This window comes from Dendrobates tinctorius, unplaced genomic scaffold, assembly GCF_039654945.1.
Source record: "Dendrobates tinctorius isolate UK_male_01 unplaced genomic scaffold, ASM3965494v1 ptg000223l, whole genome shotgun sequence".
NCBI classification, from domain to species: domain Eukaryota; kingdom Metazoa; phylum Chordata; class Amphibia; order Anura; family Dendrobatidae; genus Dendrobates; species Dendrobates tinctorius.
This window is the reverse complement of record NW_027361890.1, coordinates 21,095,402-21,109,207: the sequence shown is the minus strand read 5'-3', so window position 1 is coordinate 21,109,207 and position 13,806 is coordinate 21,095,402. Positions and strand designations below refer to the sequence as shown.

The window sequence follows — 13,806 nt, the reverse complement described above, 5'->3', positions numbered from 1 at the left end:
TAGATGGATAGATCAATAGATAGATAAAGAGAGAGAGATAGAGATAGAGATTGATAGATAATGAGATATAGAGATAGATATAGAGATATAGTGTTAGATAGAAAGATAGCTATAGAGATAGATATAGAGATAGATAGATATAGAGATAGATATGGATATAGAGATAACAGATATAGAGATAGATAGATATAGAGATAGATAGATATAGAGATAATATATAGATAGATATAGAGATAATATATAGATAGCTATAGAGAGAGATATAGAGAGAAACAGATATATATATATATATATAGATATAGAGATAGATATAGAGATAGATAGGTAGGTAGATAGATAGATATAGAGATAATAGATATAGAGATAGATAGATATAGATATAAAGATAGATATAGAGAGAGCGGTAGATAGAGAGATAGATACAGAGATCGATAAATAGATAGAGAGATAGATATAGATATAGATAATAGATAGAGATAGATAGATAAAGATAGATAATAAATATAGAGATAACAGATAGATATAGAGATAGAGTAAGATAGAGATAGATAGCTAGATAGATAGTAATAATAGATAGATATAGATAGATTTAGATAGAAAGATGGATATAGAGATATATGTAGAGATAGAAAGATAGATATAGAGATAGAGCGATAGATAGAGATAGATATAGATAATAGATAGAGATAGATAGATAGATATAGAGATAGATATAGAGATAGATATAGAGATAGAGAGATAGATATACAGAGAGATAGATATAGAGATAGAGATATAGAGAGAAATAGATATAGAGATAATAGATATATATAGAGATAGATAGATATAGATATAGAGAGAGATAGATACAGAGAAAAGATATAGAGATAAATAGATAAAGATAGATATAGAGATAGAAAGATAGATATAGAGATAGAGAGATAGAGATATATAGATAGATAGCTATAGAGATAGATATAGAGAGAAATAGAGATAGATATAGATATAGATATAGAGATAGAGCGAGAGATATAGATATAGAGATAGATAGATACAGAGAAAAGATATAGAGATAGATAACGGATAGATAAATAGATAGGTATAGATATTAGATAGAGATATATATAGATAAAGATAGATAGATATAGATGGTAGCTAGATAGATAATAAATATAGAGATAATAGATATAGAGATAGATAGAGATAGATAGATATAGAGATAGATAGACATAATAGATATAGAGATATATAGATAGATAGATATAGAGATAGATGTAGGATGTAGAGATAGAAAGATAGATATAAAGATAGAGCGATAGAGATAGATATAGATATAGATAATAGATAGAGATAGAAAGATAGATAGATATAAGAGAGAGAGAGATATATATAGAGAAATAGAGATAGATAGATAGAGACAGATAGAGAGAGCGAGAGAGATATAAAAAACAAAACACAATACTCACCTCTCCTCCTCGCTCCCACGCTGATCCCGGCTTCAGTGTCAGGAGCTGCCCCCTCTGCCAGACACACAGCGGGTGCGCGATGTAGTGACGTCATCGCGCACTGGCTGTGAGCCAGGAGCAGAGAGGACTGAGGGCGGCGCCAGCCCTGATTTACAGCTGTAGTCTGCAGAGCGGCTTACTGGGCTGGGGGCGGGGCCTCTGGGGGTGGAGACTGTGAAATGATATTCACTGCTTCGCAGTGAATATTCATTTCTCTTTAGCAGCGGGGACAGGGGCTCCTGCCTCCTGACACCCACTGCTGCTCCGCTGGCAGGGGCCCCCATAGCAGCTGCATGGTGTGCGACACACCACTGGCTGGGGGCCCCTGGAGCAGCGGGGGCCCTAGGCAACTGCTGGCCCTGTATGCCAGCAGGTGCCAGGGCCCACCAGATGCCAGGGCCCACCGGAGAATCCACCGGTTCCCCGGTGGGCCAGTCCGACGCTGCAGGTATATAGGATGAAATGGATGAAGTGAGTAAACATTACCTATAAAGTGCAAAAGTGCAGCACAACCAAGGCAAACAGTATATAACCCCTGGTAAGGGGCCAACAATGACCACTTGCTAAGGTAAGTGTATCACAATGTAAAGTGGATGAAAAAAGTAAATATTACCTATAAAGTGCCAAGTGCAGGAGAACCAGCTGCCACGTGCTCCCACCCTGACAGCGCCGTTTCGCAAATGCTTCTTCTATGGAAGCATTTGCGAAACGGTCTCCCTGGTTTGAAAGTTACCTGTATGAATGTGCTTTGGCAGTTTATCAGCTGCTGTAATGCTCCAGGTCAGTGCACATCCGTTGGTTGTGGCCCCCTCAATGTAGTGATTTGCAGATATTCTGGAAGCCTGATCCCCACTTTTCAAACACTAATATTGATGTAACAAAATTGGAGAACCACTTCAGGCCATTTTAGATATAATAGAGTGTTTTAATTCAAAGTAATCTACAGGGCTACTGGGCATTTGTAACTACATAAAGCTTTTGTGCAGAAGTTCAGCAGAGTATAGGCTTTTTATGGCAGCCTGTCGAATGGAATCAATAGATTATTTTATTTACATTCCTGTTAATAACAAAACAATGTATTGTAATTTCCTAATATATTATTTAAATATTAATTTACATTAACTGCTCCACAAAAAAATAATATTACAGTATATAATTCCCCATTTATAACTACTGTCTTTTTGGTTGAAAAGCATGAAAGCTAAATTCTAAGCATGAAATTCTAAGAAAAAGTTTTCTCTTTGTTTCTTTTGCTGGGATTTGCAAGGATCGGTAATACCATGTTTTGGATAATTTTTCAAGATTTGCTCTTCTTCTTGTGCATGAAGCTTTAGTAAAAGTATAAACATATTCTAGAATTTATTATTTTCCTCCCACAAAATGTCATCAATAAATTTCATTTATATGAATATACTGCCACCTTGTGGTGGGATACATGTACAGCAAGTAAGCTGTTTTCCGTTATGTTGTTTTTCAATGACACTTTCCCCAGTAGCTAATAAAAAATGTGTTGTGTTGTTTTGGTATTTGGGAAGTTTATAATAATACCAACAAAAGTAATTTATAATAAGGCGTAGTTGCAGAATTCAGAAAAGTCTCACTTGAAAACCAAGCAAACCTAAAATTGATGATTAGTGAGGCCTTTGGCTGCCAGTCTTGGTCCCAGGTATGTGTGGCTGCCTTTCCTATATATGTACCAGTTATATTGGGTCAGTTGGGTGCGTTCAATTTCCAGAGGTTAAATAAAATGTAGCAAAAACAAAGTTAGTAATAGTGTTTGCAAACCATCTATATGCATAAACTGCCTTCTAAATCTTTTATGTAATCCAGAAGTTGTGGCTCCTCCCCTAATAACGCCACAGGAGGCTGCCAACTCTGCCTACCCCAGCCTACTATCAGGAAATTGCTAAATACTTTGTGTTATCCCATGCCTTTTGGGTTCATCTGTGCAGCTGAATGTAGAAGGTGAACAAGGGTGGGTTTCACGTGTCGATCCTAAAGAAGGTATGTGTAAAAGTAACATTCACATGACTGCTAGGACCCAACGTTTCCAGGAAAGTATTGCCCTGATCATCTTTCTACCACCGCTGGCTTACATTTCTACCAAAGTATATCTGGTGCCATCTCTTCCCATGAAGGCCACACACACTCCCGTCTGTCCACATGAAGAAAACAATTCATGAGATTTGGCTGCCTTCTTCCATTGTCCACGTTAAATGTTCAGATGCCCTCATTCGATGCGCAGAAAGGACACTCTGAATGGTCTGTGGCTGCTTAGCTTTTCATTCTGCAAACTCCTTTCTATCACAGCCAGCAGCCATGTTTTAGCGATTTGTGCTACAGTAGCTGTTCTATAGACTAGTCAAGAATCCTGACACATATTGACATAATCTCAACATCAATACCCCCTAGCTAACCACTACATGCATACAGTGAACACTCTGTAAATCAGAATGGTTTAAGATCAAAAGAGGCAAAGACTTAGTTGCTTCCTCTCTGCTTTTCTTTTCAACCTCTATGCAGAAGTAATCATTAGGAAGCTGGACTTAGATAACGAGTGTTGGGGTGAAAATAGGCAGAAGAACCATCAGTAATCTGAAATATGCAGATGATACAATCCTGTTGGCAGAGAGTGAAAGGGATCAGAAAAAAACTAATTCTGAAGTTGAAAGAAGAAAGCGAGAAGATGGGACTTTACTTCAACTTCAAGAAGACCAAGATCATGACTACCACAAACGAAGAAGTCCATTTAAAGATCACCAATGTAGAAATAAAAGTGGTCAAAAGCTTTATTTTTCTTGAGTACTTCATTAATCATAGTGGTATCGAATAGCTCTGGGGTGTGCATCCATGGTGAACATAGACCAAGTATCAAAGTGCAGAGAGATCTCCGTCACTGTAAAAAAATGACCAAACACTGCAATTTTGTTCCCAGTTGTGACATATGGCTGTGAGATGTGGATACTCATTAAGTCAGACAGAAGAAAAACTGATGCCTTTGAGCTGTGATACTAGAAAAAACTTCTATGAATCCCATGAATTGCTAGGATCTTTAACAAAAATGTTCTTGATAATATAAAACCAGCATTGTCCCTGGAAGGTAAGACCACCGGACAGAAACTGACCTATTTTGGTCATGTGATAAGGGCAAATTCACTAGAATGGGAAATACTACTCGGAATGGTCTGTAAAAACAAACAAGTGAGACAAAAGGCCTGTTGCCTGGGTACCATAAAAAATGACACAGAAATGAAATCAAGAAATTGAAAGAAGGCGTGATGTACAATAATAAATTATATTGTGGTACCGTGTTAGCCCGAAAAATCGATGTGAATACTTTTCCGCCCAATGATGACAAAAGTATTCTCAGAGTGAAACCCTAATTGGCTAACCAGAAAATAATATAATCCCCAAAATTAGACCAAAAATTGTAAAAGGACACACCTCAAACCATAACAGACTCAAACCATAACAGACTCCAAAAAGACAGAAGTGTGAAACCAAAATATAGATAAAACAAATCTTTATTGACTACATAGTAAAAGACATAATAAAATTACATTTGCATAAAGAAGGCAGGCTATGACTCAGGGCTGTGGAGTCGGAGCTCATTTTGGTGGAGTCGGTATAAAATGGACCGACTCAGACTCCTAAAATATATAATAAATTGGGTACAGTAGTTCAATGCAGAATGTGCTGAATATTTTTTCATAGGAATTTGGGAAAGTTATGAAATGTCCTATAAATGGCTGTTCTGTTCCTGATATAAGGCTACATTCACACACAGCGTTTTTGCTGTGATTTTTGAGGAAAGGGTTTTTCAGCTGCAAAAACAGATCAGCTTTTTAAAAAACCGCATCACCTGAAAGGTTTTTGAGCTCATAGATAATGTTTTCAATAGCAAAAGCAGATTAGAAATCTGCTCTATCCATTTATCCATATCTATCTATCCATATCTTATCTGTACCAAAAAGAATGAAAGCCGGGTAGCACACAGACTAACACTCCTTTTTTTTTTTAGCACCAGTCAGGTACACCTCATAGTTGCCCAAAAGGACGGCCGGACAGGCATTGCTCGTCTTCAGTAACACATCAACATCAATTGATAGTTGGAATAATTAGACTGCATTCACCACATCTTAAGGTGCAGGCTTTATTTTCAAGTGTAGGGTTGTGCATTATAAGGTTCTGCAGCAGCTGAGGTGTGCAGTATATGATTCTGCAGAACAGTATGAGGTTCTGCCCCCCCCCCCAGTTTTGATCCTGGCTAAAACCATTTCTTATAGATATGGTGAACCCTCAGGTAACCCTAAATGAAGGTCAATGGACACAGGTGGCTGAATTGAAGGAATTGCTTAATCACCTATTTACCGTGACTAAAAAATTACAAGCTGAGGATTTAACTCCTGGCATTTTCATAAGGGAGTGGAAGAACTTGCTAGTTTGCCTGTCCCAAAGAGGAGATTTAATCGCAGATGGCATTTCTGCTTCAATGAAACGGAGAGAGACACAGCTATTGGAAAATAAAATTTTTCTGGCAGCTGTTTATGTGGACCCAAGTCATCGTATACTGCTTGATGATCAACAGCTTACTAAAGGAAAAGAAGCTCTGACTGAGGTAGCAGTTAGGATGAGTGGCCTACAGGAGGACTGCCAGGCGCAAGAGGACTTGGGTCCTGACAGGGCTACTGCTGCCATATCTTCATCCTCATCAGATGAGGAGTTTGACTTTGACAAGTATTTGGATGATTTGGAGCAGGCAAAGCATTGCTGCAAGGAAAAAGATTTCACTCAGTCTCCTATAGCAAGCAGATTGACCATATTTCAGCAAAATGTTTCACTTGCTCTCAAAGAAAAAGAAAAATTCAACCGTTCATCAATACTGACTGTGCATGAGGCAATTCCTTTATACTTGGAAATTGTTAGAGATGTTGCCCATGTGGTTACAGCTTTGCCTCCAACCCAAGTTAGTGTAGAGAGGTTGTTTTCTGGCCTTAAAATTATTAGGTCCGATTTTAGGTCATCTATGAAGGAGGATCTGATGGAGGCAATTCTATTTCTTAGAACAAATTCATAGACTTCACAAATGTTATTTAGTATGTTTTTTGCCACTTACATAGTTTATTACATAGTGTGATATATATATATATATACACTGTATATATATATATATATATATAATCGATATTACATATGTTTTACATATTTACAATTTATTACAGTTTTTTGTGTTCTAAAGTTGTATTCCAATAAATATATATTACCGTATTTTTCGCTTTATAAGACGCTCCGGATTATAAGACGCACCACAATTTTTGAGGAGAAAAATAAGAAAAAAATATTTTTTAATAAAATGGTGGTGCCTCTTATAATCCTTGCATCTTATTGCTTACCGGGGTTGGTGGCTGCGGTGTAGAGGGGTCCCAGGCTCGCTGCTGGAGGAGGCAGGCGTGGAGTGATGCTGCAGGCCGCATTCAGGGATGAGGGGGGGGCTCCGATGTGTGCTGTTGCTGCTGCAGAGTCTTGTGCTGGTGTCAGGTTTCTCCACTTGTCCGGCGGTTGGAAGCCGGTGCTGCGGGTGCTCTGGTGCGGCGTTGTGTGCCCATCGATGCCCGGGGCTCTGCCGACATTGTTCGACAGACCAGAGCCCCAGCATTTCCTCGGTTCCCTGTATATGTGCGCTGAAGTGCCGGTAAAAAAAAAATGGCCGCCGGCGCGTGCGCAGATGGGATCTCGGGACCAGTTCTCGAGAGATGAGATCTGAAATCTCATCTCTCGAGAGCTGGATCCCGAGATCCCATCTGCGCACGCGCGGCGGCCATTTTTTTGCAGGCACCACCGCGCGCACACAGGGAACCCAGGGAAAATGGCCGCCGGCGCGTGCGCAGATGGGATCTCGGGACCCACCTCTCGAGAGATGAGATTTCAAATCTCATCTCTCGAGAACTGGGTCCCGAGATCCCATCTGCGCACGCGCCGGCGGCCATCTTTTTACCGGCACACAGGGAACTGAGGAAATGCCGGGGCTCTGGCCTGTCGCACAATGTTGGCAGAGCCCCGGGCATCGACGGGCACACAACGCGGCACCGGACACACCCGCAGCAGCGGCCAGCAACCGCCGGACGCCCCCGATCACAGCCTAGGTAAGGCATGTCCGCTTTGTAAGACGCACCCCTGTTTTCCCCCCAAATTTTGGGGGAAAAAAAGTGCGTCTTACAAAGCGGAAAATACGGTATGTTCTATCTAAATGTCTTGATTATTGTATCATAAAAATGATTAAATGTCTGATGTTCACATTGTACTACAATAAATTTTTCACTTAAATATAAGCAATATATGTCGGAGTCGGTGGAAGGGAAATTGAGGAGTCGGAGTCGCAGGTTTGGCTTCCGACTCCACAACCCTGCTATGACTAATGTATAGATACAAATGCCCAATATGCTACTAAATAGCTATATGACCATAGTGCTGCACATAAATTTAAGATGACCGTCATTAAAAAGGACGTCCCCCTGGAAAAAGCTACTAACGAAACACGCGTCGGGGCTCTCTCCTTGCTGGTCTACACGGTAAATATGCCTTTTTAACGATGGTCATCTTAAATTTATGTGCAGCACAATGGTCATATAGCTACCGTGTTTCCCCGAAAGTAAGACCCTGTCTTACATTAATTTTACCCCAAAAAGTCCCACCCTGTCTTACTTTCGGGGGAGGTCTTACATTAGCCGTAAAAAAATGACAATTTCTTTTTAACCAATAAATTAACTTTTATTAACATGCTGTTATACCCCATAACAGTGCCGTATCCCACTGCACACAGCCCCACACCCCATAACAGTGCCGTATCCCACTGCACACAGCCCCATACCCTATACAGTACATGTTTCCCTACTTGGTTTTTAAATGCTGGACGTTTTCCTCTGCGGTGCGGCTGTGGGTGCGGAAGGCCTGTGCTGCAGGGAACGCTGTGCCAATCAGCAGGGAAACAGCGGTGACGTGGGGCTGGGGCGGCCAATTACAGCCCGAGCTGCTGGACCAATCAGTGCTCGAGCCGGGGGCCGGCGGTGACGTGGGGAACAGGGGCGGCCAATGAGCTGTTGAGCTGGGCGGATTGCGGGGTTAACACGGCGAGTTAACCCCATGAGCGCTGGACCCGCCCAGCTGCACCTGAGGACACCTCTGGAGCCTGGGGACCCAATGGGGGACAGCGGCGGCCCAAAGGTAAGGGCCTTACATTTCACAGCGGCCCCCAACCCTGCCTTACATTCGGGGGAGGCCTTACATTGAAGGACCCCCCGTAACCCCCACCCTGTCTTACTTTCGGGGGGGTCCTACTTTCGGGGAAACACGGTAGCATAGTAGCATACTGGGCATTTGTACCTATACATTTGTCATAGCCTGCTTTCTTATCCTTGCACTATTGCACTTTATATCTTGCTGACTGTCATTAGTATTTACTTGTGCACTATTGCAACTTATACTTCGCTACATATCATTTATTGGGAAAGTTTTTTTGCTAGGTTTTGCAACCACTTTGTTGTTACTTTTATACCACATCTGAATTATATTGTATTTATTTGAAGTTTATTCATATTTTTTCACTCTATTATGACCTGTAATTCTTAATGTGATGTGGCTATTTTATATCTCTTACTTAAGCATTTCAGTCCCTTTATGCAAATGTAATTTTATTATGTCTTTTACTATGTAGTCAATAAAGATTTGTTTTATCTATATTTTTTTGTTTCACACTTCTGTCTTTTTGGAGTCCAGAAAATAATATGTTTGCAAGCTTTCAGAGCACAGAGGCTCATTCTTCAGGCAAGATATCAAATGGATTAATAAGAAAAAAGCACAATATTTAAGGGATACTACAGTAGGACATTTGTTCATTAGGTGGGAAGTGTGATGCCTCCTAAAGATGAGTCAAGGAAATCGAATTAGCATTTTCTTACAAATGGAGAGGCAGTGGGAATGATGTTCTTAGTTATCTGGAGTACTTCTGGTGGAAGTGTGAACTGTATTTGACATTTTGGACAGACACCATAAAGTGCCAAACAATATCAGTTTGGAGGAAAGAAAAGCCATACAATCCTTAAAAGCCAACAACAATATCATCATCAAACCAGCAGACAAAGGAGAAGCTGTAGTCATCATGAACACAACAGATTACATCTAGGAAGCAAACAGACAACAATAAAAAATGCAAAACTTGTACCCACATATTACCAAGAAATATAGTCCGCGTACCAAACACAAATCAGGACTATAAGGTCATGGGTTCCTTTTCTTGTACATCCTCCAATGTGGTGTGCATGATACAATGCACAAGGTGTCCTGGAGCTATCTATATTGGGGAAACCATGCAAAAACTACAAACAAGGATGAATTTACACAGACATACAATCAGGAATGAAATTGACACGCCTGTGGGGAAACATTTCTCTGGAATTGGACGTTGTATGACAGACTTAAAAGTCTTAATACTAAAAGGTCATTTTAAGGATGACAGAGAGAGAAAAATTTGGGAATTCAAACTTATAAGAATGTTCAATACTTTGACACTAGGTCTCAATATAACACCTGGATTTATGACTCACTACATGGACACAGTTCACTCTTCCACCAGAAGGACTCCAGATAACTAAGAACACCATTCCCACTGCCTCACCATTTGTAAGAAAATGCTAATTCAAATTCCTTGACTTATCTTTAGGAGGCATCACACCTCCCACCTAATGAACAAATGTCCTACTGTAGTATCCCTTAAATGTTGTGTTTTTTTTCTTATTCATTTGTTATCTGCCTGAAGGAGCCTCTGTGCTCTGAAAGCTTGCAAACATATTATTTTCTGATTAGCCAATAAAGGTATCACTGTGAGAATACTTTTGTCATCATTGGGCGGAAAAGTATTCACATCAAAGATGTGAAAAACAGTGAACTGGACTTCAGAGCATGCAGCGGTTGGATACGAATGAATGGGTAGGAAAGTGTGTGAGCCATATTCTTCATTTTGCTAATTTAGCAGTATGTACCTGCTTGGCTAGACCATATTTCAGCAGTTATCTGCATTATTTCTGGGTTTGGCATCACCTATTGCATGAGATACAACTGGAAATGTCTGGTGGTTTGCAGTGACCTAACATTCTGCTTTTTTCCCTAATTTCATAGACTCGTACATTCTGGGCCTCCAAAAAGCACCTCATTGTACAACATAGAGCTGACATTTGCCCTCCGTTCTGGCACCCAGAAAGGGGTGGAGACACATTTGTTTAGTGTGGAGACTCAACGAGACCTGGCAGAGTGGACACGGGCTTTAGTGGATGGGTGCCACAATGCAGCTGAACTCATACAAGAGGTGACCACAGGTAGGTGTGATATGTTCATCCTGGGGCTACTGCACCCTCTGCCCAAGTATTACTGGAAGTATCCAAGGAGGTGTTGTGGGTAGGCAAGTAAGCAGGGAATGAATATCACAAGGCCAGTTGTAAAAGATAGACATAACTCTAGTAAATATATGCTCTTTAACTTTAGCTATTTGCAGGCATTGGCGTAACTTGACCATTTGCTTATGTGAATATCTGGCCAAAATGTTGATATCATAATGCTTATTTATGTGCCTTTGTCTTTGATCAGCATGTACATGGGGAGGAAAAGAGTGCGCACTTTCCATACACATTGACCAAGGATTCACTCTGTTTACCGAAGAACCTGGACTAAACAGGGTCATCCATCTCCAGAAACCTTTTGAGAGACTTCGGATGTCCTCTGATGATGGAGCCAAAATGTTGTATCTGGACTTTGGCAAACCGGAAGGAGAAATTGTGCGTAAAGAATCATTTTCAAAGATACCACTGCAACCTTGCCTACATTTTTATGGCATTGTTCCAACCATTCTTAAACCCAGGTTCACAATCGTTTGTGTAGGGTTTGAGTACAAAATATCTAGTTAAAACTTTTTAAGTGATAAGGATATGAAGCAGCAAAACTAGTAGAAAAGTAGTATAACTTTCCAGTAAGTCCTGCATGAATAAAACAATGCCACCTCAATATGATGCTCCGATTATGCCACCAATGGTCAAAAAGACCGGCATAAAGTGTGCTATTAATACTGCCCATACGGAGTCCAATTAAAGAGGCCTTAGGTTACAGGTCTGCACACTGTGAGGTTTTCTACAGTGATGGGAGTGACCTGGCCACATATGTTCTATTTACATACTTGCAACCACATTCTAACTAGACGTTTACAGCCTCGTTCAGTGCACTTGCATTGAACAAGGCCTTGAATGTCTTGTCGTCACATAGCCACATGTATGTAAATCACACATTTGCGGTCATGTGCCTACCGCTCCCGATGCTGGCACGCAGTGAGCATTCACAAGTACCATACAGTGCCCAAGTATAAATTCACAAGGCTAAATAATCTCTTTCAAATCATTCTATAAGGAATACTGTCACAGTGCTAAAGTGCTGCCATAAAATTCTAAAGAAATACAGTGACCAGAAAATGCACAATGGCTCCTTTACTGGGATAATACCTTTAAAGTTCTCTGGAATTATATAAGTGAGTAAAATAAATAAATAAATATAACAAAAATGCAAAAATGAGGGGTTCTTGCAGATATGTTTCATTTTTGACAAAGTGTACTCAAATAATAGCACTATACACTACTTAAAGGGGTTGTCCACTAATGCACAACTGGAGCGTCATAAACAAATACAGTTTATACTTGCCTCCTGCAGGGGCACCATTTGAGCGATGTTAGCGCAGCTGTTCCTAGAGAGTGATATTGTTGTGTCACATGCAGGCTGCAGCCCAAGAGCCTTGGTTCGTCATCTGCAGGACCGCAGCCATTGATATTTCATCAGTAGACGTCTGCCCTGATGGAATATTGATGAGCTCCAGCCACAGAGTGGCCTTTGACAGCAATATCAAATGCCCGCACACATTAATTTTTGGGTCAGCCATCACAAATCCAGTGTGTTTGTGGTCCTATAAGGAAGTTTCTGTAATCAGCATGGTTAGAAGTCAATAAAAATTGGCCGTATATTCCATTGAATGTTGACTCTGATGGGCAAACAATTAACATTATTGTTTTGTATTTTTGTTTCTTCTAGCAACTGGATCTTCACTCTTGTCCCAAAACCATCGTCTTCATCATTCACTCCTTCTTGTCAGCCAAGATATCTCGCCTTGGTCTTTTATCCTAAAACCAAAGGGCCCGGAGAGAATGAATTGAGAACCTACGTGGTCCATGCACTAACCCAACTTGAAGGAAGCACAGATTGACTGATAGGTTAAGTAACTGCCAATGATGGAAGAGCTGCAGTTTGCAATAGTAAATCCTCTGGTGCGCAGTACACTGTACGAATGTGTTGCACGCACTCCGATCCCAGCAATATAGTGCCTTATGCGTCTTGTGAGTTTCATCGTCTGGAGGAGACAAGGCTATTCGTGCCTTCAGATGACTTCTACTATCAGATGTCCTTGACACAAGCTGCAGGAATGCATAGTCTATGCCAGAATCTTATTTTCTGTCTAGACTTTACATTTTATGGTTTTTCTTATAAGTATATATAAATATATATCTGTATATCCATACAGAGTTCAGAGCTGATATATTTAATTTTTATTACAGCCAAAATTATGCTTTTGACAAGTTTAAGTAATCCAGCAGGTCTCTGGGCCATAGGAGGTGGCAGCCGTCCATTGCATTGCGTGATATGCCCACCATTTTATTAGTAATGATTATCTACAGCCAAGACAGCAGTTTTGTGGGCAGAACCAAACTTTATAAAAAATATAATTTTAAGAGTAAAAATAGTCTTCTTTTTCGCCATGGACTTTGTCTAATACTACAGCTTATCCCCCATTGAAGTGAATAAAGAGCTGCAATACCGGACACAGTATAGGGATGAATGTGGCGCTATGTCTGAAAAGACGGACCCTTTTCTAATCATGGAAACTTCTTTAAATGTGAAAATAATGATTTTAGTGTCGTTATTCATAATATTTCACATGATCCCAGGAGCTGAGATATAGGGGTCAAAAACAGTTTCTCCAACTTTGCATTATTCTATTAGAACCTGCAAACCAGGGCTGTGGAGTCGGAGTCGTGGAGTCGGAGTCGGTGCTCATTTTGGTGGAGTCGGAGTCGGAGTTGGAGTCGGTATAAAATGGACCGACTCCGACTCCTAAAATATATAATAAATTGGGTACAGTAATTCAATGCAGGATGTGCTGAATATTTTTTCATAGGAGTTTGGGAAAGTTATGAAATGTCATATAAATGGCTGTTATATTCCTGATCTAAGGCTACAT

At 40.3% G+C, this 13,806-nt stretch overlaps 1 protein-coding gene across 2 annotated transcripts in view; it reads left to right on the top strand.

Moving 5' to 3' along the window:
- The window catches only part of SNTA1 (syntrophin alpha 1), a 138,206-nt gene extending 124,647 nt beyond the window's left edge, over nt 1–13,559 (top strand). For both annotated transcript variants that reach the window (XM_073555386.1, XM_073555385.1), the window contains exons 6-8: nt 10,656–10,852; nt 11,121–11,308; nt 12,603–13,559. In XM_073555386.1, coding sequence (XP_073411487.1) covers nt 10,656–10,852; nt 11,121–11,308; nt 12,603–12,695 — 478 coding nt within the window. In that variant the 3' untranslated portion in view covers nt 12,696–13,559. The remainder of the gene's footprint in view (nt 1–10,655; nt 10,853–11,120; nt 11,309–12,602) is intronic.
- The last annotated feature ends 247 nt before the right edge of the window (nt 13,560–13,806 follow it).